The following is a 23,958-nucleotide window of genomic DNA, read 5'->3' on the forward strand; positions in this document are numbered from 1 at the left end:
GCTGAAGGCCTGGGAGTGGGCAAGGCTGCCCAGGGAGAGGGCAGAGGACAGAGAAAGACACCAAGGGACAGCTAAGGTTAGAGGAAACCAAGACAGCAGAGCCTTGGTGGCCCAGAGACAATGACTGAGGAGCAGCCTCATGAGAGACAAGAGCACTCTCCAGGGGTGGTGCAGGTGTAGGGGCAGTGGGTGCAGGAGGCCAGCATGGGCAACCCCTGAGCAGCATGGCGGGCAGGGGAGGACAGCAGTGGCCAAGCGGCATAGGGGAGAGTGAGACCTCTTAGGAGGAAGGGAGATCAGAGTGAGTTAGCAAGTGACGGGAGACGGGCTCCACAGGTGGGGCAGGGCGGAGCAGGGTGAGGGAACCAATCCCACAGGAAGGGGCAGCCTCCCACGTTGAGCAAAAGGAAAACATTAGGAAGGAGTGAGGATGCCGGTGAGCCAAGAGGATGGAGGGTCACCTGAAGATGCGGTAGGGCGTAGTGAGGTCGAAGCTGCGCCGGTCCACTTCCTTCACGTTGCCCACGCTCATGTCGATGAAGGTGATGCCAATGCCTAGGTGGTACTCCTGGAGGGCGGGTGGGACGGGATGAGGGCAAGGCTTTAGGGGCAGGGCATGAGGCTTGGGACGGGGAGAGGAAGGGAAGGTAGTGCAACTCAGGGACTGGGGGGGTGCCCAGGAGGGAGACAGCGGGGGACACGGGAAGCTGGGCGGGGCAAGGGGCTGCAGGTTCAGGGCCCACACAGCAATGAGCAGAGGTGCGGGGGCGCAGGGGCCAGGGCAGGGACTGGAGGGTGATGCTCAGAGCTTGGGGGAAGTGGTCAGAACTGGGGAAAGCGAGGACACATCCAGGCAAAGGGCTGGGCTCAGTGCAGGAAAACAGGGAACAGAAAAGGCAGAGCTAAGGTCCTAGGTGAGCCTGGGGGCAGGGTAGGCGGGCATGGGCAGGGGAGAGGTTCTGTGACCCCTTAGCACCTCTAGATTCTTGTAGAGCTGCACTTTGTCCCCGACCACGGCCACATACAGCTTATTCTTGAAGCCACGAAGCTCCAGGCTGCCAGCGCGGTCAGGTTGCTCTGAGCCTGGAACTCCCAGCAGATAAGCGCTAGAGAGCCGGGCCCGGGCACGCTGCTCAGCCATGGCCTGCTGCAGGGCCTGCATCCACTCCTTCCGCTCCACTACAGGAGAAGGGTGGAGGAGTAAGCCCAAGGTCGGCCTGGCAGGGAGCCCCTCAGGGGTCTCCTGGCCCTAGGCTCCTCAGGCAACATCTCCTCTAGAAAGCCCACCCAGATTGCCCCCCTATCATTTTGCTTGACTTCTCTGACTTGAACAAGCTCAGGCTCAATCCCAGCTTTGCCACTGATGCTGGGTAAGTGACCTCACCCCTCCAAGCCTGCTCCCGCTGATTGTGTGGTTCTGAAGAGTCAGTGACCATGTCAAGCACAGAGCTGGTCACAGAGGGTGCCCCCTTCCTCCACCCACCTCACAAAGGGACCACACCTCCCTGGATGTGATGTGAGAGGACAGATGCGCCATGCTTCTCTTCCCCCTCCTCTGCCCAAACTTCCAGTCTTCTCTACCCACTTACACACACACACACACATACACACACAAAACACTCCACACTCCCCACCATCACTCTCTGCCCGGAAGGCAAAGGTCCGGTTGTTTGTAATCACTTCAAACTTCTGGTCCCCGATGGCAGCCACGCGGGAGATGCAGGCCACAGAGATAAAGCGCTTAGAGTAAGCGTCCTGGGGGAGAGACAGGAGCTGTATTATGGGACCCAGCACCTCACTGACTCCCCCAGCCTCAGCCGAAATGAAGGCTGCAGCCCTGTCTCCTGCAGCTGGTCAGAGACAAGACCCTGTGCTGACCCTGACTGCAGCAGAGGGCCAGGAGGACATGGGTTAAGGGGTCAGACTTAGAGCTCTGGCGAGGACTCCTCTGGGGAGGGATGCCACCTCGTTCCAGTGTTGGGGCCAGTCTAGGCTACAGCAGGGTCGTGTCAGGACTGAGGCAGGCCTCACCTTGTTACTGTCAAAGTATCGCAGGTGATCAGCATCCAGTCTCACCCATCGTTTCTGATAGATGTAAGATCTGGAGAGGGAGAGGGACAACAGGCAAATGACTGGGGGTGGGAGGACACGTTCCAGGACTACTCCAGCCCTCAGAAGCCACACTCAGAGTGAGGATCAGCCAGGTTCTAGGGAGGAAGGATCCCAAATGGCCATTGGCAAGAAGATGGATTTTACAGCAAAAGTGACTGAAGTCAGACTCAAAGTAGCACATCTCTTTTATTTTATTTTATTTTATTTATTTATTTATTTTGAGACAGGGTCTCACTCTGCCACACAGGCTGGAAGGCAGTAGTACAGGCCTAGCTCACTACAGCCTCAGATGCCTGGGCTCAAGTGCTTCTCCCACCTCAGTCTCCCAGGTAGCTAGAACTACAGGCATGAGCCACCGCACCTGGCTAATTTTAAAATTTATTTGTAAAGACAAGGTCTCGCTATGTTGCCCAGAGTGGTCTCAAACTCCTGGCCTCAAGCAAACCTCCCACCTCAGCATCTCAAGTGCTGAGATTACAGGTGTGAGCCACCATGCCCAGCGATCTCCCAATTTTCAGGGCAATAAAATGGGTCTGGAGGGCATCATCGGTGGTCGCAGTCTGCCTGGAGGGAGACCTGTGCAAATCATCTCAGGCCCTTCTGGCTTTCAGATCTGTGATACCAGCGTCCTGGGGTCCTGGACACTGCCCCCCGCTCCCCCATGCAGAGCACGGCAGGACCCAAGAGGCCTCACTCACCCCTGCGGTGGGTTCTTGTCCAGCCAGCCAGCCTTGATGACTGGTGTGACGGGGGTGGAGCCCCCAGGCGGCCCGTCCATGGGGTGTGGCGCAGCAATTGTGCTGGGCAAGGACAAGCTCAGGCTGCTGGTGTGCCATCCGCCACTAGCGAGAGATGAGGGGATGGGGGGCTGGGCTGAGGAGGCGAAGAGGGGGCGGGCTGGGGTTGGGCTGAGCAGTAGGAAGGAGGGTGGCTGGACACTCACTTGGGGACGCCCTCATAGGCGTGGTCATCCTCATCCTCATCCTCTTGGTCATCCCCAGACAGTTCCTCTCCCTCGCTCAGCAGACTGGCCACACGCACGGCCCGTGGGACTCGGCTCAGTGGGGGCTCCTCCTGCCCCCGAGACCCACTCAGCGTCATCCTTTCCTTCAAACCACAGATCACACCCACCCGGGGCTGCCACACCCGCTCTGTCCACACAGCCCCAACCCGCACAGCCCAGCACTTTTAGTTCTGTTTCCTCACACTCCCCTCCCCCTGCCAGCAGAGACCACACAGGGACAGGAGAGCCAGTGGCAGACACCGACCTAGGACACAGACAAAAACAGAAAGATAAAGGGACAGAGAAAAGGACTGCAGGCTAGGGAGGCAAGACAGACAGACACGGGAACGCAAGAAGTGAAAGAGAGACAGACACTCTGGGATAAGACACGAGCTCCTAACACAGAGGGTGGGGGGAGGCCACATGCCCACACACATGCAGCCAGGGCCTGGGCCCCGACCCCTGGCCCAAGGCACTATGGCTACACGTGACTCCTGACCCCTGTATGGCAAGTGAGGTGGGGAAAGGGGAAGCCTCCCAAGAAATGGCTGCCCACTCTCTGTATGGTGGTCCCCAGGATCTGACAGGCAGCTGGGTAACCCCCCAACACACTGACAGGCAGACAGTCCCATGCCTGGCCCTACCTTCTTGGTCATCACTCTGGCTGGGGCCCCTGGCCCCTCCTCTGGGACCTCATCGTAGTCAGAGTCATCTGGTGAGAGACGGGTTGGGGGGACTCAGGGCAAGGGGCCTGGCCTCCTCTCCTGGGGCACCACACTGGGCTTTACAAAGCCTCCCCCATGCCAAGACCCCCACCCCCACTTCTCCCTGGCTTTCAAAAAAAGGCACAGGGGATAGGAAGTGTGATTTATACCCTCAGGCCTCAGGACAGCACTAAAGGGTGGCAGAGGAGAGGCTGTGACACCACAGGGAGGTCTGAGCCAGTGGTGAGCCTGGGGATCGGGGTAAGGACTGTCAAAGGCAATATGAATCAAGAAATGTCGCCAACCCCAGGAAAAGCAAACCACCCAACACCATGGAAAATCAGACCATGGGTAACTGGCAAAGCTGGCCATGGCCCCACACTTAACAGTCAGGAGGCCAGACAGGTGGGCACTGTCTCCATTGTGAGGATGAAGAGAATAGCGCTCAGGGAGGCTGTGACCTGCCCAGGGCCACAGAATGGGCTGGTGGCAGGGTTGCACAGAAAGGAGTGTGATCCTTGCATACCCTCCAGAGGCCTGATCCCAGGGATCCCAGGCCATCCACCCAGAGCCACATCCCCTGCTGCAGCACTCACCGAACTCCGGGAACAGGCGTACTGGCTTTGGAGGTATCTCCGGCGGGCAGGGAGGTGGAGAGGGGGGCTGGGGAGGCCCCTGGGGGAGGGCGGACAGGGGATCCTCAGGCTCTGGCTGGGGAAGGGATGACAATGGCAGCAGTGACTCCTCCTCCTTGGTGGGCAGGCTGGGAACAGAACAAAAGTTGGGCATCACTAAGCAACAGAGCCAAGACTGAAACATACTGAGCCCCCAGCTCACCCGAACTGCAGCAAAACTCAGGCACTACACAAACTCACGCAGACAGGAGCCCTCCTGCACACAGCCCTCCTCAACTCATCTCCCAGAAGATGAGTTCCTGGTTCCCCGAAGCCTAAAGGAAGCAGGCACCCTCTTTGACCTGAATGAGGTGGTCACCTATCCCCAATGCTCTAGCTTTTAGTCACATGTATCCACTGGGTCTCCACATTGAAGGAGGGATAAAGATCAGAATGGGGAGTCAGGGAAGGCTTTGTGGAGAAGGTGATGCTTGACCTGAGCTTTTAAGGATAAGAAGGCATTGACAGCAAAGAGAAGGAACAGGATTGAAATGAGCTGCAAAGCCCAAGGCACAGACTAGAGCCTCAGAAACCAATTCCTAAGGCCCTGAATTGTGGGTCTCTTGTCTCGAGATCACCTTGCTCTTGCCCAGATTTGGATATTTACTACCTCCTGGTGCCCTCAGACTCCTGAAACTCACCTGATCCCACCAGACCCATCTCCCACAACACCAGCACCTCACCTCTGCTACCACTCCCCAAGGAACCCTCCCCTGATTCTCCAAGGCCAGGTTCAGGGCCTCCTGGGCTCTCACAGCCACACAGTGTTCCCATCTGTCTCAGTACAGATCACATTGCTCCTGGCAGACTGTCTTCTGAAGGGCTTTGGCATCAAGGACATGAATTTGAATCCGGCCTTAGTTTCTTAGTTCTTGTGTGTCCTGGGCTGAGCACCTAGCCCCTCTGAGCCTCAGTTTCCTCTTCTGTAAAACGGGGGCTATATCACTGACCTGGCAGGGTGCTAGAAGGATTAACCAAGACAGGATGTGTCATGTGCCAGCACACAGGATGTGCAGGGACCATAGGCTGAAACAAGGTGCCTGAGCCCTGGAGGCCTGGCCCCACCAGCTGTCTCTGCCACTGTCCTGCAGGGGCCAAGGAGGAGAATCAGGGTGGACGGGCAACTTCCCCCTGGGTTATTTTTGGCCTTGTCTGTTGCCCCAGTGTTCCTGGCAATGGCTGACGGTGTGGGGCTACCATGAAAGCAAGGAGGGGCTGGGAGGAAGTGACAGGGTCTGCCTGGGGTGTGGTCATGATGCCAGGCTTTTCCTCCTGCTGTTGCCTCCACCAATAACACCCTTCTCCCTGTTCTCTGCCTGGGAACATCCATTCATTTTTTAACTTTTTTTTTTTAAGAGACTGGGTCTTACTCTGTGGCAGACTGGAGTGCAATGGCACAATCACAGCTCACTGCAGCCTCAAACTCCCGAACTCAAGTGATCCTCTGACTTCAGCCTCCCAAGTAGGTGGGTCTCAAGGTGTGCGCTACCATGCCTGGCTAATTTTTAAATTTTTTGTAGAGACTGGGTCTTGTTATGTTGCCCAGGCTGGTTTTGAACTCCTGGCATCAAGCAATCCTCCCACCTCAGCTTCCCAAAGCAATCTTTTAACTCTAAAACCACATTTCCCTTCTCTGAAAGTCTTCCTTGACCCTCCTTTATGCTGCTGTCCATTAAGACCTTCATACAAATGGCTGGGTGCAGTGGCTCATGCCTGTAATCCCAGCACTTTGGGAGGCCGAGGTGGGTGGATCACGAGGTCAGGAGATCAAGACCATCCTGGCTAACATGGTGAAACCCTGTCTCTACTGAAAATACAAAAAATTAGCCGGACACAGTGGCAGGCGCCTGTAGTCCCAGCTACTCAGGAGGTTGAGGCAGGAGAATGGCGTGAACCCGGGAGATGGAGCTTGCAGTGAGCCGAGATGGCGCCACTGCACTCCAGCCTGGGGGACAGAGCGAGATTCTGTCTCAAAAAAAAAAAAAAAAAGACCTTCATACAAATTATTCTAAATGACATTTTTCAAAGTATCTCCTTTGTGCCAAGATATGAACCCTGACTCCAAAGTTTATGAGCTTCTTAGGACACTTGGCTGCTTCCACATCACCTTCTACTAAACTTGTCTCTTCTCCAGGTATAGATAAAAGTTAATCAATCCCTTTCCTCTTCTGTGTGAAGAGCTGGCCTTTGACTAGGTTTCTAGCTCTGTTCCCCTAGAAACCTGCAAACAGTGGCATGTCAGCCATGTTACCAGGCAACCACTGCCTTTAGCAGCACGGCCTGCACAGGAACAGTGTCCGGATGGAGAGAAACTATAAGCAGATTCTATACTTGGTAGAGAAACCGGAGCTTTGGTTCGCTCAGTGTGGTGACTTGCAAACTGGGCACATCCCACATAGGGAGTTGAAGCCACACCTGTGTGGATGTTAGAAGACTACCGGCCCCTTAGGCAAGAGCTTTCAAAGCCAGGCTGGCTCCCTGTGAGTCACTATCCGCTGTGAGACCCAGTCCTTCACTCCTGAGCTGTCACTTGGAGGGTCACAGAGAATGGCTCCTGGACAGCTTCGTGGGCTATGGCTCGGATTGCTTCAAAGACCCCATGGCAGACAAAGGCCTGCCTCTGTCCTGGCAGCAAGCTGCTCCCCATCCAACGGGCCTCTCTGGGAATCTGGGGCCAAGGGGTGGGCCTGCGGGAGTCTTGAGTCGGAATATACTCTCACAGCTGGACCCATGAAGACCCCCCGGTGGACACTGCACCAGGCTGTCTCTCCTACATGACCTGAGTCCCTCTGGGGCATGGGCAGCATCTGACTTGGTACCCCCGCCCAGTCAGTAGCAAGAGCATGCGGGCAAGGTGGGTGGACAGGTGGGCAGGTAGATGGCAGGTGGAAGGGAAGGCAACGGAAGGGGTGAATGATGACCAGGTGACTGAGGGGAGTGCCTGAAGGCCCAAGAGCATGACCTGGGGTGCTGGCCCCAGCTGGTCACCTGCGATTCCCTTAGAGACTTTTTTTTTTTTTTTTTGAGACGGAGTCTCGCTCTGTTGCCCACACTGGAGTGCAGTGGCCGGATCTCAGCTCACTGCAAGCTCCACCTCCTGGGTTTACACCATTCTCCTGCCTCAGCCTGGGACTACAGGCGCCTGCCACCTCGCCCGGCTAGTTTTTTGTATTCTTTTTTTTAGTAGAGACGGGGTTTCACCATGTTAGCCAGGATGGTCTCGATCTCCTGACCTCGTGATCCGCCCGTCTCGGCCTCCCAAAGTGCTGGGATTACAGGCTTGAGCCACCGTGCCTGGCCTCCCTTAGAGACTTCTTGACGGGCAGATCAAACCATCACTGCTACCTCCCAGAGCCCAAGAGGAAGGAGCCTTGGAAACCCAGCCTGGGATCGGCAGAGAGCAGAATTCCAAGCTGTCAGGCCAGGGCCAGTCAAACCTCAGTCCAAGGAGATGGGGATGGGTGTCATCCCTCCAATGCCAAGCAGGATGGAGGGAGCCTGGCTCCCAAAGCTCCCCCAGGTCTGAGGGCCAGAGCTGAGGGGAAGGTGGTAGCCATAAATAAAAACTGCCCACCTGCTTGTCCTCATCCCTGGGGTCCGGCAGCATCAGCCCCCTTCCTCTGGCACCACAGTGCATCTCCCATCACTGTCCTGATCAGCTGCGAGGGGTCTACCCATCTCGGGCAGCAGGCGGGTTCCCTGAAGCAAGCTCCACACCCTCCTTCCTCACTGGGGTATCTCCAGCATGCAGCAGGGACTTACAAACACCTGGATTCATTAACTGTGTGTATGTGTGTCTCACAGCGCTCTGTCAGGTAAGGTTCGTCATGATTCCACTTTACAGAGGAGGAAACCAAGGCACAGGGATGCTAGGTTATTTGTTCTTGATGCCACAGCTGGGATTTGAACCCTGGCAGCCCAGAACCAGAGCTGAGCAAACGAGGCCATGCCAGGGTCCCAGGGCTCCTCTGAGGCCAGCCTCCTCCCATGGGCAGCCAGGTCTCAGGACCCATCTGAGAGGGAACACATCACTGCCCTGTCACGGCAAGAAGGCAGAGGGAAACCGATGCATAGGGCTCCTCTCCCAGCGGAGCTTCCACAGGGAAGGGACCGTGTCTGATGAAGGTGGAACAAAGGGACCTCTCAGAAGCATCTGGGAAATTCTAGCCACCTTCTCCAGGAAGTCTCCTGGCTGCTCCCTGACTGCCTGCTTACCACAGGGTATCAGGGCACTGCTGAGTCAGGACGGAGCCCAGGAAAGGAGAAGTGCTTTCCGGAAGGCACAACATGTGGGAAAACCCCAGGGAAAAGGCAGTGACCCCCTACCGAGAACAGGGCCCAGAGAATGCCCCCACCATAGCCCAAGTCCCAGCCTCTTACTGCTTGCACCCCTAAGAGTAGGCCCCGTTCCAATCCCGAGGTCCAGCTGAGGCCTGGCTTGGATGTCACCCACTGACTTGTCACCCACTGGACCACGTCCTCAATGGCAACACCTCCAAGCCTTCACACAGTTTCATCCTCTTCTGCCCTCTCCCTCCCAAAGCCCACAGAAGCCCACCTCCACCTCAAAATGCAGCTCAGCCAGCCTCCTCCTCTAGGCAACCTCCAAGATTCTCCCACAGAGCTGCTCCCCACTCACCCTGCACTGCAGCTCCCTGCTCCTTCAGTCTTCTCTCCTCTACCCAAGGGGCATGTGAACCCACGTGCTTACCCACTATTCCCAAGAGACTAGGTACCCCAGGCAGCTAAGGGGCTGGTTCACCCCAGCCTGGGCCCTCAGCTTAAATCTATTTTATAGAATCAGAGAAAATACACACAGCAGACCTCATGCCTGGGGGTTAGGGGACATGGGGGGTATGCAGAATGCAGAATGCAGAATGGGTAAGAGGAGGGTGCAGTTTGTGCAGAAGTCAAGAGGCAGACCATGGGGTATCTCCAGCCTCATTGGGGTATCTCCAGCACTCAGCAGGGACTTACAAACACCTGGATTCATTAACTGTGTTTGTGCGTGTCTATGTGTGTGTGTTCCCACGCATTTTTTGAGCACTTGGCATGGATTCTTCATTCATCTACTCACAGAGCTCTGTAAGGTAAGGCTTGTCATGATTCCACTTTACAGAGGAGGAAACGGAGGCACAGGGCTGTTGGGTTATTTGTTTTTGATGCCACAGCTGGGATTTGAACCCTGGCAGCCCAGCACCACAGCTGAACAAACAAGGCCATGCCACGGTCCCAAGGCTTCTCTGAGGCCAGCCTCCTCCCACGGGCCACCAGGTCTCAGGACCCATCTGAGAGGGAACACATCACAGCCCTGCCCACGGTCACCCTCCTCTTACCCATGACCACATAGTTCATTGTATAAACCAGAAACACTTCTAAGAGTTAAAAGAGGCACTATTAATAAATATGTCAGGGCAGTAGGCATAAACAGGGCCTGTCCAGGTCAGATGAGATATGTGATTACTCAATTAACCAGAGACAGGGCTTTGGAGCCAGGCAGACCTGGGCTTGAACCCAGCTCAACCACTCATTGGTTTGGGACCTTGAGTAAGTCCCTTCCTTTCTGAGCCTCAGTTTCCTCGCTAATCTGTCTCCAGGCTTACTGATAATTCAGTAAAGGAGGGCCACTTGCACATGGCATCAGCAGAACCTCTTCAACTTGAAGGAGACCCAGGCCCTACAGGCTGAGCCAGGAACCAGCTTCATAGCCTTAGCAGCCTCTGATGCCATCTCCTTTTCCTTCACCCCCACCCCTTCCTATCTTTCTGTCTACACCAATCTCTGGCCGAAAGAACCAGGTCTCACTGTGACAGAAGGAAGGCCACAGAGTGGAGCAGTCTGCATATCTCAGGCTGACCCTGGACTCACCCTGATACTCACACTCCAGCCCTCCTTGACTGAGCTGCAGTCTATCAATGCATACTTACAGGCCTTTGACACCCTGTTCCTTCCACCTGGAACACCCTCCCCTGCCTGGCCAACTCCTACTCCTCCTACAAAAAGCCCAAACCATACATCCATCCTCCCCACTATTGCAGGCCTCCCCTCACATCTCAGGCTGATATGGGGCCTCCCTGGGGCTCCCCACAATTCCGATCACTCAATATGGTCATATCAGTCAATGTGTGCTTCACTGAACTGCCTCAGAGGACTGAGGACCCAGACCTAACCCCATCCTACAGTCACCACCTCCCCACAAGATGTCACACAGGTCTTGGGGGGACCTGGCCCAATCCCAGCCCCTGGACTCTCACCATCAGGGCTGCGGGTCCAGTGATCTGGGGACACCTGTGTCCCACCCTGATGTCCCCTTTCCACAGGGGTAAACTGTCCTGGCTGCCCGCTTCCTCAATCATGCTCTGGACTCTCAGGGGCCCAGGCCTCAGTCCTATGCCTCCTGCTTCCTCTGTGGCTTCGTCCTTCCTCCTCCATCATGAACTCAAAGGTCATCCCCTCCAGCACTCTCCTGGTTCTGCTCTGCTCACTTCTGCCAAGCCCCCAGCATAGACAGCCCTTCCTAGGGTCTCACTTGCTAGAATGGGATGTCCACAGTCTGCCTCTCTTAACTTCTGCACAAGCCGGGAGCCCCTAGGGCCAGTCCTCTCCATGCCACCAGCAGTTCCCAGCACAGAGGGGACTTTCAGTAAGTGTGTACTGAATGACCACCACCCTACTCGCATCCTCATCACTGGAGGTCAGTAGCTCCCCAACCTCTCCACACGGCAGCGCCCAGTTAACCTGGAGTCCATCCTCACAACTGCGCCTTCACCCAGCTCTCAGCACTTCTCCCTGGGACAACAGCTACCACTCGCTAAGCACTCACTATGTGCCAAGCATTCTGCTGGGGGCTTTTTTTCCACGTATTGACCCGGGATTATTAACTCCATTGTGCTCAGGACATGCCTCCTCCTCCAGGAAGTCCATCAAACCGCTCCCTCCTCTAAGCCCACACAACCTGTTTGGCCTTCCACAACCAGACCTACACTCAGCTTCCCCACTGGCCAGCCCTGCCGTCCGGGCAGGAGGTGGCAGAGGTCCCCTTCCCATGGCAGCTCTAAGCACTTCCCAGGCCTGGCCCTGTGCTGGCTCCTGAGGGCAGCAGCGGGAGGAAGTTTAGTCCTCAGGGAGCTCACAGAAGTACTGAGCCCTTCCTGGGTCCAGCCCAGGCCTGGCCTGGCAGAAAGAGCAGGTGCAGGTATCTGCTGGGCCCTATGGAAAACATGAGCCAGGGGCATAGGGCAGGGCTAGAGAGCGCCAGGTGTGTGGATAGGACTTGGTTAGAGGTCTATGTCCCCAGTAACCCGAGCACAGGATTGTTGAGTTCATTAGGAATCTACGGTAACTGAGGAAAGGGGAGACCAGCCCCCACACTCCATAAGCACCCATTACAGCACCAGTCCTGGGGAGGAGGGCTAAGAAGCACACCATCTCCCCATCACCCCGATCTGGGGGTGGGAGGTTCAGAATCACAGCACCCTTGAACTTGACAGTGAAATAAGCCAAACTAAGCCTACCCGAGGGAACCCTCAGAGGGGTGCAGGGAGCTGGGAGCAGAGAAGTGAGGCGATCAGCGCCAGGCCCCCAAGGGGCAAGAACCCCAAAGAGGAGCATTCTGTGGGGCAGAGTCAGAGAAAACCCCAGAAAACAGGCACCGTGGGCTCCTGGTGGACTCAGGAGAGGCATATGGGGAGGTGGAGACCTAGAAAGCCCAGGGGAGAGGGAGGGGTGAGACAAGGGGAGAAAAGGAAAAGGCAGGAGAAAAAGAGAAGAAGTGGGGAAAGTAAAAGAAGACAAAACCCTAAGAGAAAAAAAGAGAAGGGGAGGAGAGCAGCACAGAAAACCAGGCCAGAGGTGACAGACAGGGACTTCAGCCCTCCCAGGGCCTCCCTCCTACCTGCCCGACAGCAACAACAGCAACGGCAGCCCCTCGCTTACCCTCAGATGCCTGCTGGGTCTTAGGGCTGAGGACTCCCACAGCTCTGGCCAGGCGGGCTGCGTATGCCCAAGAATGTCGTAGACCTGCCTGTGTAAGCCTGGGTCCCGTCTGGGCTGGTCTCCCAAACAGCCTGGCCCCTGGTCCCTGGGTGGGTCTGAGGCTGCGTTCTCTTGGAGGTTTTGGGGCCCAGGTGTGGCTTTGCACCTGTGATTTATGTCTTCAAGTTTTATGTCGTGCGTGTGTGTTTCTGTGTATAACTGTGGATCTGTCCAGGAGGGAAGAGGACAGAGAAAGAGAGAGAGAGAGAGAGAGAGAGGAGAAAGGAGAGAGAGAGAGAGAGAGTGTGTGTGTGTGTGTCTGTCTATGTGTGTGTGTCTGTGTGTGTGTGTGTGTGTGTGTGTGTGTATGTCTGTACCCAGCTCTGGTCTCCTAGAGGCTTCCTGCTTTCTGTCTCCTCCACCCCCTATAGCCGTGGCCAACACACACACTTCCTGAAAACACTGAGAAAGCGAAAAGTCACCCAGAATCCCCCGGGGCAGACACTTCCTCCCCGCCCCCAGCCTGCACCCCCACCCAAGCTGGGATGAGACAACCGACAGTGTCCACTGGTCTTGCAGGCCCTCACAGGGTGGATGCCCAGGAAGTCCTGACTGACAAGTCCTGGCAGTGGCCTCTCCACCACTCCACCCGCATAAGGAGACACAGAGAGGCTAGGAAAGAGGCTCTTTGAAGGGCGCAAGTTCTGGCCTGGCAACAAGTGATCAGCCTCCAGGAAGACCAGGGATTGGCTGGACTGCGGGGCAGTCAAGGGCACAGGAGGGAAGCCTGGCAGTGTGGCTCCAGCTGGGCAGCTGCCTTCTGGGCACACACTCCCACTTCCTGAGGTGCCTCCAGGCATGCAGGTATCAGAGAGGGACACAAAGGCCGGAGCAAGCTGGGAGGGGATCTGCAGCATGACCCTGGAACCTCACATCAGAAATGAGCCCTCTGCCACCCTCAGGGAAGCTAGTTCACAGGGCTCATGTCTGCAGCACTTAGAGCTGAGTAGACCTGACCTGAAGCCAGGAGGCAGGGTCTGGACACTGGCTTCCCCTCTGCCGGGCTGGGTGACTCTGGGCAAGTTTCTCAGCATCTCTGGAAACCTCAGCAAGTTCCCCATCACGAGCTTAAATTAATGGTAGGGGGCCGAGTGCGGTGGCTCACACCTGTAATCCCAGTGCTTTGGGAGGTTGAGGCAGGAGGATTGCTTGAGCCCAGGAGTTCAAGACCAGCCTGGGCAACAAAGGGAGACCTCGGCTTTACAAAAGATTTAAAAATTAGCCAGGTGTGGTAGCACACACTTGTAGTCCCAGCTACTTGGGAGGCTGAGGTGGGAGGATTGCTTGAGCCCAGGAGTTCAAGGCTACAGTGAGCTATCATGGCACCACTGCACTCCAGCCTGGGCAACAGAGCGAGACCTAGTCTCTATTAATAATAATGACGATAATAATAATGGCAGGGGGTGCAGACTCTGGGGGTGATGTAGAGTCCCCCCAGGCCAGGCAGAATGATGAGACTGGTTCTGAGAGTCCTGGGCTGTGCCAGGGCTGGGAGGAGGAAACTCCATTCTTGCTTGTTTCTGATTTGCCTAAACCTTGGTCTGTGGCCTAGAACCCTATTGCAGCCTCGTTCCTCCCACCTGTCTCCTCTGAAGACCTCTCCCTTCCTAAAACATCTGGGATGACATAGGTTGGGTCGTGGGATGGGGGACAGGGAGCTGGGGCAGTGAGCTCAGGGCCCTATGGCCCAGCTGTGCTGAGGGCACTCACTGGGTGCTGAGTCACATGCATGTTTACCCACATGCACCCCAAGCTCAGCACATGGCAGTACACAGGCTCACGTTGGCATTCATCGACTCACCCACACGATATACTTCCCAAGGGCCTATTAGGCACCCACTACTGTTCTAGATGTTGGGGATTCTGCAGCAAACAAAATCGACTAGGATCCTGGCCCCAGTGGAGCTGCCATCCTAATGGGCTCACCCTCTTGGCAGCACATGTACACACACGTGCACACACTGGCTCAAGCCTGACAGTGCACAAATAACACAAATGCCATGTACTGCTCAAACAGCACATGCACACCCACAGATGTACTCACACACTGTTGGGGTCCCCACCACAGCAGTAATGTGAGCACGAAGGTCCCAATAAACTCACATACACACCACTCCATGTCACCACTGAAACTACACAAATCCTTACATGCTTCCACATCTTAGTAGCACACACTCTCAGAACCTGTCTGTGTAAATGCACAGACATTCTACCACCCTGACAGCTTGCACTACCACCCACACCCATCCGTATGGGTGCACACGCAGATTGGCCCAGACATGCCTCACACTGACTCAAGACCCTGAGAGTACATACATGCACACGCATCCACCCCCAAACTCCACTGGGGAGCCTGGAGATGACTGGCCTCAGCCACCACATGACCTTGTGTGAAAGGCCCTAAGGTTGAGACAGTGAGTTCCCCATCACAAGGGGTTGCAAGCAGGGGTAGGAAGGCCATGTCATAGGACACTGTGGTGGGACTCCCACAAGGCGGGAGTGGGCAGGAGCAGTGTTCTTCTACATGCCATGGAGCTGGGGGCCACAGGAAGGGACTGAGAGGGGACAGGGTGGCCAGTCAGGGTCCGTGTTGGCCCCCACCCTGATCACTACAGTACCCGGTCTTGGCCTGGTATACACACATGAGGCTCTATCTGCTGTGAGTTTTTTCTACCACAGGGCTTTGAAGACCGTACACTCTCTGAGTTGAGTGTGTACAAAGCTGAGGACTGCAGATGCCCATGACTCCAACTGCCAAAGACCCCAGGACACAGGAAGCCAGGCTTGGTAGCTTACCTGCTACCATACTCTGCTGTTGTAAGGAATAGTCCCAAATTGCAGGAAATAATTTTCTTCCAATTCTCTTAGCACAGAAGAGATTTTGGGTACTCGAACTACAAGGGGCCAGACCTCTTCCTGACCATGGGGCCTGGCGTCCTCTTCATGTGGCCTAAATGGCTACGTTCAGACAGGCTCTGAGAGTAGGGGCTGGTACCCTGGGGCCCTGGGGTGTGGACAGAACTTCCTCCTACCCAGCTAGCCTCCTGAACTCAGATGTCAGTGCCAGGAGGGCCCAGAAGGCTGTGGAGGACCACAGAGGGCACCTGATGGGGAAACAGGCCCAGAGAAGCAGGTCCTCATCAGAGTCACAAAGCTAGCTGGGCCCGACCCAGGCATCCTGCCTCCCAAGCAGGAATCCAGGCCTCCACTGCCTGTCCGGGAGTCACAGGAAGGGCCTGAGAGGGGACCTGGCCAGGGCCCTGCTTCTTCCCTTTGTTCACCCACTTCCAACCCCAGAGACAGACAGACAGACTTTCTCTCCTCTATCCTCTTCTCTCCTTTATCCCCTCTCTCTCTCTGTCTCTTTCTCTTTCCCCGAAGCTAATGGGGTTGGAATAGAAAACGCTCCTGCATGCAGAAGCATGGTCACTAGAGGGCGCAAGGGCACCAGGAAACTTCTATCTGAGCTTCCATCCAGGTTCCTGGAGAGACCCTATACCTGTTACCAGTTGTGTGAACCCAGGAAGAGCATGTAGTCTTTTTGTGCTTCCACCAATCAGCCCTCAAAACACCACAGCACTAGCTTGGCCTTCAAGGCCCCCTGACTTAATGCTCCTCCCTGGGTGGGAAGAATCTCCCAGACCCTCCCCATAAGGCCCCCTGAGTATGTCCTTGGTATCAATCCAGCCAGGGCCCCCTCCCTGCTCTCCCTCTGATTCGTTCATGTCCTGCATGAAGCCAGCACACAAATCTCCCAGAAGGTCTGCTGCAGGGATCATGGAGACCATGGAAGCACAGAGCCCAGCAGAGTGCCCAGCAATAAACAAACAGGGACCAGGAGACCTCTCTCCACACAACCCTTCCTCCTCCAAGAAGCCTTCCAAGATTAGCCTGACTTTGCCCAAGTGTTCCACCAAATCTCCCTCACCCCAAACACATACCTACCCTGTCTGCGGATGCTCCCTGACAGCCGGGCACCCCAGCAGATGCCAGGAAGGGAGGGCATCTGTGAAGGAGATTAACATGGAACATCCACAGGAGACAGGGGAAACTCAAGAAAACACAGGGTGCCAGAAGCCCCGGAGGGGAAACAGTTCTGAGGAGGGAGGGCATGCCGGATGAGGCCTGAGAGTGTCCCAGGATTTGGTGACATTTGGCAGTGGGAGAAGGAGAAAGGGTGTGAAAGAGCACAGCACCAGGACCTGGGCAGTCCCCTCACCCCCAACCCCACCCCACAGCTTTCCGTTTCCTCCACATGTTGCCTCTTGATGTCCAAATGCACCCTGATGCCCAGCAGTATCTCACACTTGCCAGGCCCCACGCTGAACTCGACTTCCTCTCAAATTCATTCTGTCCTGGGGTCTCTGGATCAGTGATGGCATGACTGTCCACCCAGCCACCCAAGACAGAAACCTGGAGGCCTCACTGGCACACGCCCAGCAGCCCAGGCACTGCGCTGAGCACCTGGACAGCTCTCCCCTCCTCCCGAGTCACCGGGCAGCTCTCCCATCCTCCAAGCTTTGCACACGCTGTTCCCCTGGCATTCCGAAGCGCCTTTCTTACCCCAGCACCAAAGGCCACAAACTCCATCTACCCTCTGGGATCCTCTGCTTGTGTGCCTCCCACCCTGGGTGGCATCCACTCACCTCAACAGCAGGCGGGGGGGTCCGGTGCGGGGCGGCACGGGTGGAACACTCAGCTCTGCCAAATGCCGCTTAGCCGGCAGTGGGGGCAGCACAGGGTCTGGGGCAGCTGCGGACGGAGTGGTGAAGCAGGTGGGCGGAAGGCAGCTCCTCCGGGGTGGGATGGGTGGGGCAGTGGGGAGCCCCTCATCCTCTGTAGCGGTGGGCAGCGGCTCGGGTGGAGTGGCGGGTGCAGGTGGTGAGCGGAAGATGTGGCGCTTCATGGGCACAGGCCGTGGGGTGGGGCGGGGTGCAGGGGCCGGTGGGGTATGGGCACGGAGCAGGCCAGCCAGGATGCGGCGGCGGTGGCCAGGGAGTAGCATGCCCATGTCCATCAGGCGGGCGTCGCTGAGACCTTGGCACTCAGTGGCCCACACCAGGCCATGCTGCTCAAAGAGCCCCGTGTACTGCTCCAGGTGCAATGCCCGCAGCCACTCGGCCACCGACAGCGCAGCATCCCCAGCCTCTGCCATGGTTCCTGCCAGCGGAGGCCCAACTGGCCTGACTGTCCAGAGCTAGAATAGACAGACAGGCACAGGTCAGAGGCAAGGCTGCCGAGGAGAGGTCCCCTCACCAGCAGTCTGCATGGCTCTCTCAAGCCATAGATTCAAGTTCTGTCCTGGAGCTTCCTCCCCTGTGCTCCATGTGCTAACAAGGCCAGGTACTGCCAGGTCTCTGAACACAAAGGTTCTTCTCTCCGCCTGAACCTCCCCAACCCTTCCCCTGTGCTATCCCAGCATCCAGCTCACGTTTACTTCTCTAGGAAACCCTCCATGAACTCTGGGGTTGGTACCACCCCACACCCCAACACACAGCCTTGGCCACTGCCGCGAGAATGGCCAGTGGCATGATGGGTGCTGTGTCTCGTACCTCCTCCTCACTGCCCTCTGCAAGACCCAGGGCAAGGCCAATTCCCTCTGAGGCACCAGTTCCCAGTGAGGGCCAGGCCAAGGGCTTAATGAGCATTGAAGTATACCACTGCTGGTCCCTCCTGCAAGCCCAATCTGGGAGCTGAGACTAGCCTCCCCCTACCTCCATGCCCCTGGAGGAAGTGAAATGCTGTGGGAGGTGAGTAAACCCAGCATCACATGGCCTCTGGGGGCCTGGCCCTGGAATTGGGTAAACCCTCCCACTAAGGTCATTCATCCATTTGTTCTTTCAAAATAGCCTGGCACTAGGCAATGGGGACTCAGGCTTTACCCCTGCACCCTGTAATCAAGAGCTCCTGGCCTGGTGGGAGTCAAGAGGTGATATGAAGAGAAGGTGACCAGAAGAGATGATTAGCAGATCAAAGGGAAAAGTCATCTGATCATCTCGACAGACACTAAAGAGGCATATGATAAAACTCAATATCCAGCTTACTTAAACAAAAATCTTACTAAAACAGAAATAAACTGATACCTTCTTAAATGAGAAAAGGATATCCATTTTACTGTTGTTATTATTATTCCTCACATTGCCCTGAAAGCTCTGGACAACAAAAATAAACAAGAGGTATTAAAATCAGAAAGGAAGAGATAAACTATCCATTTGTTGCCAATAATATGAGTGTTGAGTTCGAAAGCCCAAGAAGCTCAACTGAGAAACTATAACAACCAGATAGTTGGGTTCAAAATTACTATAACAGACTGGCCGGGCACGCCTGTAATCCTAGCACTTTGGGAGGCCGAGGCGGGTGGATTGCCTGAGCTCAGGAGTTTGAGACCAGCCTGGGCAATACAGTGAAACCCCATCTCTACTAAAATACAAAAAATTAGCCAGGTGTGGTGGCAGGCGCTTATAGTCCCAGCTACTCGGGAGGCTGAGGCAGGAAAACTGCTTGACCCCAGGAGGCAAAGGTTGCCATGAGCCGAGATCATGCCACTGCACCCCAGCCTGGGCAACATAGCAAGTCTCCGTCTCCAAAACAAAACAAAACAAAAAACAAACAAAATTAACATAACAGAAATCAACATTTATAGGCAATAAACAGGTAGAAACCAGGATGAAAGACTCCATTTACAAGAGCATCACAAAATAGAAAACACCAAGAATAAACTTCCTAGGAGATAAACAATAGCAATAGGAAGAAAAATTGGGAGTGTTACTGAGGGACAAAAAGAAGACCTGGACAAATGGCAGAGCATAGTAAGTTCTGGATAGAAGACAACATAAAGAGATTAATGATGTCTAAGTTACTTTATAATGTACACAATCCAATTAAATATGTACACATAATTTTTTTGAAGCTAAACAAGCTGATTTGAAAGTTCATATGGAAAAATAAACAAGCAGGAAGAGTCAGGAAAATTCTGGAAGCAGGGGTGGAGGGTGGGGAGGGTAAACAGTAGGAGTCAACCTCACCACATGTTAAAACATATTATAAAGCCATAATGGTTAAAACAGTATATGGTTACAGTGTGTGAACAGAACTAAACAGAACAGAATTAAACAGAACAGAAAGTTCAAAAGTAGACCCAAATACATATACAAATTTAGGATACACCAAAAGTAGCCTCTCAAACTCGTGGGGAAACAAGCAGTTATTAAGTTGTTGGGACAGCTGTAGAGCACTCTCAAAAAAAACTAATGTGGATCCCTATCTCACACTTTACAACAAGAAAAATTACAGCTGGATCAAAGATTTCAGTATTTTAAAAAACCATGGCCAGGTGAAGTGGCTCACACCTATAATCCCAGCACTTAGGGATGCCGAGGTAGGCAGATCCCCTGAGGTCAGGAGTTTGACCAGCTTGGCCAACATAGCAAACCCTTGTCTCTACTAAAAATACAAAAAATTAGCTGGGCGTGGTGGCAAACATCTGTAATCTCAGCTACTCAGGAGGCTAAGGCAGAAGAATCGCTTGAACCCAGGAGTGGAGGCTGCAGTGAGCCGAAATCACTGCACTCCAGCCTGGGCAACAGAGACTCCATTTCAGAAAAAAAATAAAAAATAAAAAATGAAAGGATTGACAAAACCATCTTAGGGCTGGGTATGGTGGCTCATGCCTGTAATCCCAACACTTTGGTAGGCTAAAGCAAGAGGACTGCTTGAGGCCAAGAGTTTAAGACCAGCCTGGGCAACACAGAAAGACTCTGTCTCTACCAAAAAAAAAAAAAAAAAAAAAACACCCTGAAAATTAGCCAGTTGTACACTTGTGGTCTCAGCTACTTGCGAGGATGAGGTGGGAGAATTGCTTGAGCCTAGGAGTTCGAGGCTGCAGTGAGCTATGATCACACCACTGCACACCACTGCACTCCACCCTGGGCAACAGAGTGAGACTGTCTCTAAAAAAAATAACAATAATAATAATAAATCATTTCAGAGAGTCAAAAGCCTTTTGAAAATGAAACAAATCCAGAAGGTACACAGAAAAGACTTAAATATTCAACTCTACAAAAATCAAGCATTCTTGCGTGGTAAAAAGCACCATAAGCAAAGCCAAGAGCTAAACAACAAACTAGGGGATATCTGCCACTCATATTCCACACAAAGGGCTCATTTTCCTCAAAGCTGAAAAGCATGCAGAAATAAGAAACGGATCAATCATCTAACAGAAAAATGGGCAAAGAGTATGAATGAAAAAATTTACAGAAAGGAAAATATAAATGGCTCTTAAATATCTGAAAAGGAACTTAACCTCCCCCATACTAGGAAATATGAATGTAAAATATTCTGAAATACTGCTTTCTACCTATCAGACTGTCAAAGAGCAATAAAGTTGGAAAATACAGGCACTGGTAATGGGGTAGGGCATCCCTTCCCTGGCTGTGGAATGCCTCTAGGCGTGAAAGCCCTAAGAGATGTAGATGTCTGGGCTGGGCACGGTGGCTCACACCTGTAATCCCAGCACTTGAGGTCAGGAATTTGAGACCAGCCTGGTCAACATGGTAAAACCTCATCTCTACTAAAAATACAAAAAGTTAGCCGGGCATGGTGGCAGACACTTGTAATCCCAGCTACTCGGGAGTCTGAGGCGCAGGAGAATCTCTTGAACCCAGGATGTGGAGGTTGCAGTGATCCGAGATTGCACCATTGCACTCCAGCCTGGGTGGCAGAGACTTTGTCCCCCCAGCAAAAAAAAAAAAAAAAAAAGAGATGCAGATGGTTGACCCAGCCACCCATAGGCATTTAGCCTACACTTTTGCTGGCACCCGCCAGAACTGACATATATAGAAGGTTACTGGCTGCAGTGCCTCTGTTTAATAGCAAAAGAATGGAAATAACCAAAATGGCCACCAATGGGAGATTGGTTAACTAAATTATGGTATAGTTGTGCAAAAGAATACTGAGCAGCCATAAGAATGAGGAAACTCCTTACATATTGGCATGGGATGATCTACAAGATACACTGTTAAACGAGTAAAGAAAAGTGCAGAACAGTTTGTATAACATTTTCTCTCTGTGAAAAAGAAACAAGGGAGAGCATGGAGCAGTGTGCAGCTACCGGTAGGTGAACAAAGCATCTCTGAAAAGACACATGGGGGCAAGGTGACAACAGTAACCAGCTTCCTCCTAGGAAGAAAACTAAGGCCTGAAGGGACAGGAGGGAACAGTGGAAGATCCAGAGTTCATAGGGCCTGAAGTTCATGGAGCCTGAAGCTTACACAATTTAGGCACCCTATGATATGGTTTGGATGTTTGTCCCCTCCACATTTCATGTTGAAATGTGACCCCCGGCCGGGCGCGGTGGCTCACGCCTGTAATCCCAGCACTTTGGGAGGCCGAGGCGGGTGGATCACAAGGTCAGGAGATCGAGACCATGGTGAAACCCCGTCTCTACTAAAAATAGAAAAAATTAGCCGGGCGCAGCGGCGGGCGCCTGTAGTCCCAGCTACTCGGGAGGCTGAGGCAGGAGAATGGCGTGAACCCGGGAGGCGGAGCTTGCAGTGAGCCGAGATTGCGCCACTGCACTCCAGCCTGGGCAACAGAGCAAGACTCCGTCTCAAAAAAAAAAAAAAAAGAAAAAAAAGAAAAAATAAAAAGAAATGTGACCCCCAATGTTGGAGATGGACCTAGTGGGAGGTGTTTGGGGTCACAGGGGCAGATCCCTCATGAATAGCTTGGTGCCCTCCCCACAGTAACAAGTGAGTTCTCACTCTATTTGTTCACATAAGAGCTAGCTGGTTAAAAGAGCCCGGCTTCTCTCTTGCTCCCTCTCTCGCCATGTGACATGCCTGCTCCCGCTTCGCTTTCTGCCCTGACTAAAAGCTCCCTGAGGCCTCACCAGAAGCTGAGCAGGTGCTGGTGCCATGCTTGTACAGCCTGCAGAGCCATGAGCCAAATAAACCTCTTTTCTTTATAAATTACTCAGGGTATTCCTTGATTGCAATGCAAAACAGACTAACACACTCTCCTTAAGAGCATGTCACTTTTGCAAAATTCACAAAAACACATGACCACGTGCACACACTGTTCGGGCCCCTCTTTACATCCTGGAAGGAGCCCTGCACCTCAAACTCCAGCTTCCCTGGAAATGCACCTCTGAGGAGAGGGAGACTTTTCACTTCAACATCATAAAGATGTCAGTTCCTCCAGGGTTAAGCTAAAACTTTAACACCATCCTAACTAAAATTACCAACTGGAATTTGTTGAGACCAGCAGATTCTAAAGTTCATATACAATGATATTAAAGATGTGTTAAGTGGAAAAGCAAGATGCAGAACAATGTTATGTAAACATCTTGGTTAAAGAAAAAGAAAAAATACACATGTTATATATATACGCAAATATAAACAAAGAAAACTGTACGGATATATATGACTGAGTTTGGGGAGGGGAACTGACAGCTGGGAAGACAGGAGACGCTATACCCTTCTGTATCTTTTTAATTTTGTATCATTTTCCAAAAACTAACTAAAAATTAAAAGGGAATGTGATAACCATGAATAGAGCCTGAGAATGAGAAAGGGAACAAAACTTGCCAGGCAGGGAGGGGAATCCAATGAGGAGATAACATACACACAGACCCTCAAAATTCAGCCTGCTGGCCCCTGCCTTGTCCCTTCGCCCCATACCCCCTCCCCGTTCCAAGGTTCCAAGGCCTGCTGGGAGGCTCGTAGCAAGCTCTTTGGGCCTCACCCTCTGCCTCTCAAGCTCAGTTCTCAAAATGGAAAATGGGCTATCAGGTGTCAGCCTCCTTCAAGCCTCCCCCCACCTCAATGTTAAGGCCTAGCATGCCACAGCCAGCCCTGTTCCCACCACTCCATCTCCTGACTCACCAGCTGGGCTGCCAAGGACGCCTGGGTCCTCCCAGAGACAGCAGCTATTCTGAAGGGCTCCTCATCTTGGCCTGAGGCAGAAGCTGCAAGGACAGGGATGGAGGAGAAAGCCCATGAGGCAAGGCCACTATGAGATGCCAGAGAAGGAGAGGGGAAGAGGGAGAGGGACAGGGAAAACGAAAGAAGAAATGGGCGCCAGGCACAGTAGCTCACGCCTATAATCCCAGCACTTTGGGAGGCTGAGGCAGGTGAATTCCTTGAGTCTATGAGTTCAAGACCAGCCTGGGCAACATAAGGAGACCCCATCTGTACGACAAAAATACAAAAATTAGCCAGGTATGGTGGTGTGTGCCTGTAGTCCCAGGAACTCAGGAGGCTGAGGTGGGAGAATCACTTCAGCCCAGGAGGTGGAGGCTGCAGTGAGCTGTAATTGAGTCGCTGCATGCCAGCCTGGGTGACAGAGCCAGACCCTGACTCAAAAAAAAAAAAAAAGAAAAGAAAAGAAAAAAGAAGAGATGGGGAAGAGGTGGAAGAAGAGGAAGAGAAGG

The 23,958-nt window shown here is 53.7% G+C and overlaps 1 protein-coding gene across 6 annotated transcripts in view; it reads right to left on the minus strand.

The window, feature by feature from the left end:
• The window catches only part of ARAP1 (ArfGAP with RhoGAP domain, ankyrin repeat and PH domain 1), a 68,861-nt gene that overhangs the window by 24,829 nt on the left and 20,074 nt on the right, over positions 1 to 23,958 (minus strand). For 2 of the 6 annotated variants that reach the window (XM_025356946.1, XM_025356949.1), the window contains exons 2-11: positions 23,411 to 23,493; positions 17,174 to 17,724; positions 4,416 to 4,582; positions 3,760 to 3,827; positions 3,056 to 3,186; positions 2,811 to 2,954; positions 2,032 to 2,101; positions 1,635 to 1,755; positions 977 to 1,179; positions 462 to 568 (exon numbers count right to left, since the gene is read on the minus strand). In XM_025356946.1, the coding sequence (XP_025212731.1) occupies positions 462 to 568; positions 977 to 1,179; positions 1,635 to 1,755; positions 2,032 to 2,101; positions 2,811 to 2,954; positions 3,056 to 3,186; positions 3,760 to 3,827; positions 4,416 to 4,582; positions 17,174 to 17,682 (1,520 nt within the window). In that variant the 5' untranslated portion in view covers positions 17,683 to 17,724; positions 23,411 to 23,493. Of the gene's footprint in view, positions 1 to 461; positions 569 to 976; positions 1,180 to 1,634; positions 1,756 to 2,031; positions 2,102 to 2,810; positions 2,955 to 3,055; positions 3,187 to 3,759; positions 3,828 to 4,415; positions 4,583 to 12,428; positions 12,947 to 17,173; positions 17,725 to 23,410; positions 23,494 to 23,958 lie in introns of those variants that run through there. The other 4 variants (XM_025356952.1, XM_025356950.1, XM_025356947.1 and 1 more) reach the window with 3 other exon arrangements.

Source organism: Theropithecus gelada, chromosome 14 (assembly GCF_003255815.1).
Source record: "Theropithecus gelada isolate Dixy chromosome 14, Tgel_1.0, whole genome shotgun sequence".
Lineage (NCBI taxonomy): Eukaryota > Metazoa > Chordata > Mammalia > Primates > Cercopithecidae > Theropithecus > Theropithecus gelada.